Here is a 5178-nt window from a genome sequence, read left to right on the forward strand (position 1 = left end):
CACCTCTGGCTCTTCAGATCTTAGGTTTTCCATTTGAATATATTTACATTTATAATAATAATAAAATTTCATTTTATTTTAAGAGACTTTATCAAGCGTATTGTTTAAATACCAGTTTTTGGCTATTTCTAGCTTTTTTCAACGACCCAAAGAAGCAACACTCATTAGCGCTGCCAACTTTTCCGCTAGTTTCAAGAATCGACTTTTGTTCCATCTCTTTTTCGTCGGCAACGTTGCGCAGCGCACGGCTTTAGATTGTTTAAACGCGAATTTACCCCAGGAAAACGCATTTAAAATGGCTTTCGGTGATGTTAAGACCCCGCAGGGACTCAAGGAGTTGAACAACTTCCTGGCCGACAACAGCTACATCAGCGGGTAAGCACGCGGCGTCAAAGTGAGGTTAAGCACGGCCCCACCACGTCGGCAGACTACAAAATTTCAAATTGCTGCAGTGATTAATTAAAACTTTTATTCAAACCTGTAGATATACGCCCAGCAAGGCCGATCTGTCCGTGTTCGAGGCTCTGGGCAAGGCCCCATCCGCCGACAATGTGAACGTTGCCCGTTGGTACCGCCACATCGCTTCCTTCGAGGCCTCGGAGCGCGCCGCCTGGGGAGGTGCTCCTCTGCCCCAGTTGGCCGGCGGTAAGCCCACCGTGGCTGCTCCCGCCAAGCCCGCCGCCGATGATGATGATGATGTGGATCTTTTCGGATCCGACGAGGAGGAGGACGCCGAGGCCGAGCGCATCAAGCAGGAGCGTGTTGCCGCCTACGCCGCCAAGAAGTCGAAGAAGCCCGCCCTCATTGCCAAGTCATCGGTGCTTTTGGACGTGAAGCCCTGGGACGACGAGACCGACATGAAGGAGATGGAGAACAACGTGCGCACCATCGAGATGGACGGTCTGCTGTGGGGCGCCTCCAAACTGGTCCCTGTGGGCTACGGCATCAACAAGCTGCAGATCATGTGCGTCATCGAGGATGACAAGGTGTCCATCGATCTGCTCCAGGAGAAGATCGAGGAGTTCGAGGACTTTGTTCAGTCCGTCGACATTGCTGCCTTCAACAAGATCTAAACATCTGAGATTTTAATATTCTAAATAAACTCGAGCAAAGTGAAATAACAAAGACATCGACGTTGATTTTAGTAACACAATAATCTTTTTAGACTGCCGAACATTTTTTCAGCAAAAAACATAGAAATACATAGCTCTAATTTGTAGTGCCGGCAACGCAAATCTTGTTGATGTTGCATAGTGTCACTGGAGCGCCTGAATGTATACTTTAAAAATTAACTCAATACTTATAAAATAATGACATCGCTCACCGGAGTTCTCAGCTTAAGTCTTTCGTTTTTGAGCTTTGGGTGAGCTTTAGTCAACAAAAAAGCGAAGCTCATCGCAGTCCCAGCTCAGTTGATCGGGCAGCTCCAAAGACTTCGGTTCTATATACTATCTTGAAATACTGCTGTGCGGTTTTTGAATTGCATTTCAAAACAAATATTTTTCGGACAAAAGTACTTCTAATAATGGCTGCCAACAAATTGTGCTGCACCTTGGCCATTTCGGCTCTATTGTGTCTGGGATTCGCTGCTCTTATTCAAGCCAACGGTGAGTTAAATAATTTTGAAATATATTATCTACATGGGAACAATTTCGTTCTTGTTATTTTGTTCGCGAAACGAATTAGTTACGCATTGGTTGAGCTTAGCCTTTAACACGAAATACAAATACCTGATCGTCTGCATTCATTAACATTAATTAGCAATTGTATAGATAGATATTTGCTTCTTTTGTTCTGCGCCAAGACATGTTTCGTTCTTAAACGGATTTCCCAGATACATTTATCCATATTGTTTGTCCGACGTTGTCATTTGCATACAACAAGTATCTGGAATTTGACAAACGTCCATTAATGCTCGGGGGTTTCGGATCAGCCTTAGATTCGATAATCGCGCATCTGTCAATTTGAGACACGGGCCGTTGACTGCGTTGCTTTTCAATAACGCAACATTGCCAATGAAATTACTTCCGATTTTATTTGCTCATTACATAAAGCGGAAATTAATTGGTAGTGTCTTTGAAAATTATCTATTAATAACTGGCAGTTACTTGTGACCAGTGAGCTCATAGGATTTCTGTTTAATAAACTAATTGCTTAAATAGGTAATTAACCAATTCGTTATATTTGCTTTCTTCATGAAAAGGATGTAGTTTTATTAAAAATTTCCCCGAATCCGGAATCGAATTTTGTTGGCCAATTCGGTAATCCATTGTTTAGCTTAGCAAAAATCCCACCTTCGTGACAATTTGTTTCGATGACGTCTGCTTATGAACGAAAAGTTTGCATTATCTCCGCCTGCGTGTGGGTTATCTTAGGGCATATTATGAATCAATTATACAAGGCAAAAAACATTAGTGCTTATTAATTTTAAATACTGAATAATAATTTAGTTTAGATGATAGGAAAGCATAAATAACAAATAGTTGTTTTTTTTTTTTGATTTTGCGGTAGCGTTCTAAAGCATTTTTAATCTTGACCCAATTCTGGAGTCTTTTAAGATTTTTTGCATAGGTCATTGAACTCAAAAAACCTTCAAGATTTAAGAGTGTGGGCGAGGCAGAAGGCTGGAAGACATGCTGTGCCTGAGTGCTAGCCAATCTTCTCGGCTTTGCAAATTGCCGATACTCGTTAAAAATACAAAATTTAATTACAAGAACAAGGTCTTGATAACGCCGATTTATTGACTCATCTTCGCCTACGGTCTGCCGGATTTGTTCTACGAAGATGTTTCAATGTTGCCATTGAAAGTTGCAAAACTAGTTCGGTAAAAAATGAGATGGGGAATTGAGGCTGACAGATTCAACGGCACGTATTCTCAGGTTCATGGGCGTGCAACCAGCGGAATTGTTTTTGGTTCCTTGGATATATATTTAATTTTAATTATGGATTATTGAAAATTTTACGAACTTGACTAGCCGAGGAAAACACAAGAAATAATCAAAGAATTTATTGCCCAAAGTAATATCAATATAAAGTAAGACTTGCTTATATTGGCTTCTTTTTAATAAACACAGTTTAAAAATACATTTCCAAGAAGCTAATGTTAATTTTCGTAAATAATTTTCCGTTGTTTTTCTTGCTAATTATTCTTAACGTGTTTCTGAAGCATTAAATATTTTAACTTGTTATAACTCTCAAAAATCAAAACATTACCTAATGCCCAGAATTAAGCGATGACATGATCTGGGAAAAATGTGTGACACAATTCCAGTTTTGACTGGCCATGTTTACGTTTGTGGAGCTAATCACAAATCTGAGCTGAACTGATTCGATTTGGCTGATCTTTACCCCTCGACAGATAAGCCGGTGACTGATGTGTGCCTGGGATGCATCTGCGAGGCCATCAGCGGATGCAACCAAACCCATTACTGCGGCGGCGGAGTCTGCGGCCTGTTTCGCATCACCTGGGCGTACTGGTCCGATGGCGGCAAGCTGACCTTGGGGAACGAGAGTCCCCAGTCGGAAGAAGGTGAGTTGCCATTCCTATTTCGTATTTTTTAGTTTATTCCTTTTATTTTGTATAATCATTAATCTCTCCCTGCATCAGCTTATGCCAACTGCGTGAACGATCCTTACTGCGCGGCCAACACGATCCAGAATTACATGACCAAGTTCGGGCAGGACTGCAATGGAGATAATTCCGTCGATTGCTACGACTTCGCGGCCATCCACAAGCTGGGAGGATACGGGTGCAAGGGCGAGCTGAGCTATCAGTACCAGACTCAGCTGAACAACTGCCTCAATTCGTTCCAGCACATCGATGTTCGCTCTAGCAAATAATCCCATAATCTTGCTAAATTTATGTTCTAATTAAATCTTAATAATTTAATGATTAATAATTTATGGCAATGCATTTGAATTCGAATAAGATTGCACCTTTGAGATTGATTGAGATAATAAACGACTTTCCAACAAGGGTATAAATATAAGGCCCGGCTTTCAAATAGGTTTTATAGCTTATATTTACGGGTTTCGCCTTACAATCTGCCTTAAATATTTTTGCTTTCTTGTATTGCATACTTTTTCCTTTCCGTTTTTTAATCTCAAGACTTTGAACTGTGTATTATTTCAAATAACTTGCGGATGCTTTGAGAGGTATAAGCTACAAGTATTTAAAAAGAAAATCCTTTATGAGGACATAAAATAAAATGTTATTATGTACCACGTTGCACGAGGGCGTTCAACTTATAAAAGTTTACGAGCCAAAGACAATTAATTACATTTATTAGCCGCTGTTAATAGATTAATAGTAACTGGTTAGGGGTGGAGATTGCTAACGGCTTGTATTAGCCCTAGAAACCGGTATTACCCACTAGTTTGATTTACCGGGCAAGTACTCATTCACTGGATTCTCTATCCCCATTTGCGATTTCAAGTGCAGAGGTGTTAGATGCATTTATTTCTACAAGCCGGAGAATGAGAGTTTTACTGGGACTTTTTCCTTTTCTATTTCTGGTGATATCGCCTTCTTTGGTGCTAGGACAAGGTGAGTTATCTTTAAATTTGTTAAAGATATGGGGCTAATCAATTTTACGGGCAGGTCATGTATTGGACAAACCCGTAACGGAGCTGTGTCTCAACTGTCTATGTGAGGCAATGAGCGGCTGCAATGCCACGTCAATATGCATCAATCCGGAGAAGGGATCCTGCGGCATCTTCCGGATCACCTGGGCCTACTGGGTGGATGCTGGGAAGCTGACCGTCAATGGAGAGAGTCCCGACTCGGATAGGGCCTTTATCAACTGCGCCAACGATCCGCACTGCGCCGCCGATTCAGTGCAGAATTACATGAAGAAATTCAACCAAGACTGCAACGACGATGGCGAAATGGATTGCATGGATTATGTTAAAATCCACAAATTGGGGGGCTTATGGCTGTCAGGCCGACCTGACCTACAATTTCCTTATCACTTTTGAGGAGTGCATCCAAAAATACAGGGATCAGGGATTTTAGTGATTTAAAACTCTTCAACCAGTTTTGAAATTCTCACAGCAAACATTATGTTTATAAACTGCTTTTGTGGCAAATAAATAACGACCGGGAATCACCCGAGATTGAAAAATAGACTGCATCGTTTCCTATAACTGCAATTAGTTACTTTGGCAGCAGTTGATTCT

General features: G+C 41.2%; 3 protein-coding genes across 3 annotated transcripts; all 3 read left to right on the forward strand.

The window, feature by feature from the left end:
- Positions 1-199: 199 nt before the first annotated feature.
- On the forward strand, positions 200-1125 carry LOC108093757 (probable elongation factor 1-beta). The gene is made up of 2 exons (XM_017194025.2): positions 200-375; positions 485-1125. The coding sequence occupies exons 1-2, from the start codon at positions 296-298 to the stop codon at positions 1071-1073; spliced, it is 669 nt and encodes a 222-aa protein (XP_017049514.1). The 5' UTR covers positions 200-295; the 3' UTR covers positions 1074-1125.
- Positions 1126-1400: 275 nt separating this feature from the next.
- On the forward strand, positions 1401-3989 carry LOC108093759 (lysozyme). Its single transcript, XM_017194028.1, has 3 exons — positions 1401-1607; positions 3359-3529; positions 3608-3989. Exons 1-3 carry the CDS (start codon positions 1526-1528, stop codon positions 3838-3840), a joined length of 486 nt encoding a protein of 161 aa, XP_017049517.1. The 5' UTR covers positions 1401-1525; the 3' UTR covers positions 3841-3989.
- A 422-nt stretch (positions 3990-4411) lies between these two features.
- LOC108093760 (lysozyme) lies at positions 4412-5125 on the forward strand. The gene is made up of 2 exons (XM_017194029.2): positions 4412-4546; positions 4601-5125. The coding sequence occupies exons 1-2, from the start codon at positions 4477-4479 to the stop codon at positions 4975-4977; spliced, it is 447 nt and encodes a 148-aa protein (XP_017049518.2). The 5' UTR covers positions 4412-4476; the 3' UTR covers positions 4978-5125.
- The last annotated feature ends 53 nt before the right edge of the window (positions 5126-5178 follow it).

This window comes from Drosophila ficusphila, unplaced genomic scaffold (genome assembly GCF_018152265.1).
Source record: "Drosophila ficusphila isolate 14025-0441.05 unplaced genomic scaffold, ASM1815226v1 contig_414, whole genome shotgun sequence".
In the NCBI taxonomy this organism is placed as follows: domain Eukaryota; kingdom Metazoa; phylum Arthropoda; class Insecta; order Diptera; family Drosophilidae; genus Drosophila; species Drosophila ficusphila.

Coding starts and splice junctions, on each gene's coding strand:
- LOC108093760 (XM_017194029.2), top strand. CDS start 4,477: ATGAGAGTTTTACTGGGACTTTTTCCTTTTCTATTTCTGGTGATATCG. Junction 4,547..4,600: donor TTCTTTGGTGCTAGGACAAG/GTGAGTTATCTT, acceptor TTTTACGGGCAG/GTCATGTATTGGACAAACCC.
- LOC108093757 (XM_017194025.2), top strand. CDS start 296: ATGGCTTTCGGTGATGTTAAGACCCCGCAGGGACTCAAGGAGTTGAAC. Junction 376..484: donor GACAACAGCTACATCAGCGG/GTAAGCACGCGG, acceptor TCAAACCTGTAG/ATATACGCCCAGCAAGGCCG.
- LOC108093759 (XM_017194028.1), top strand. CDS start 1,526: ATGGCTGCCAACAAATTGTGCTGCACCTTGGCCATTTCGGCTCTATTG. Junction 1,608..3,358: donor TGCTCTTATTCAAGCCAACG/GTGAGTTAAATA, acceptor ACCCCTCGACAG/ATAAGCCGGTGACTGATGTG. Junction 3,530..3,607: donor GAGTCCCCAGTCGGAAGAAG/GTGAGTTGCCAT, acceptor TCCCTGCATCAG/CTTATGCCAACTGCGTGAAC.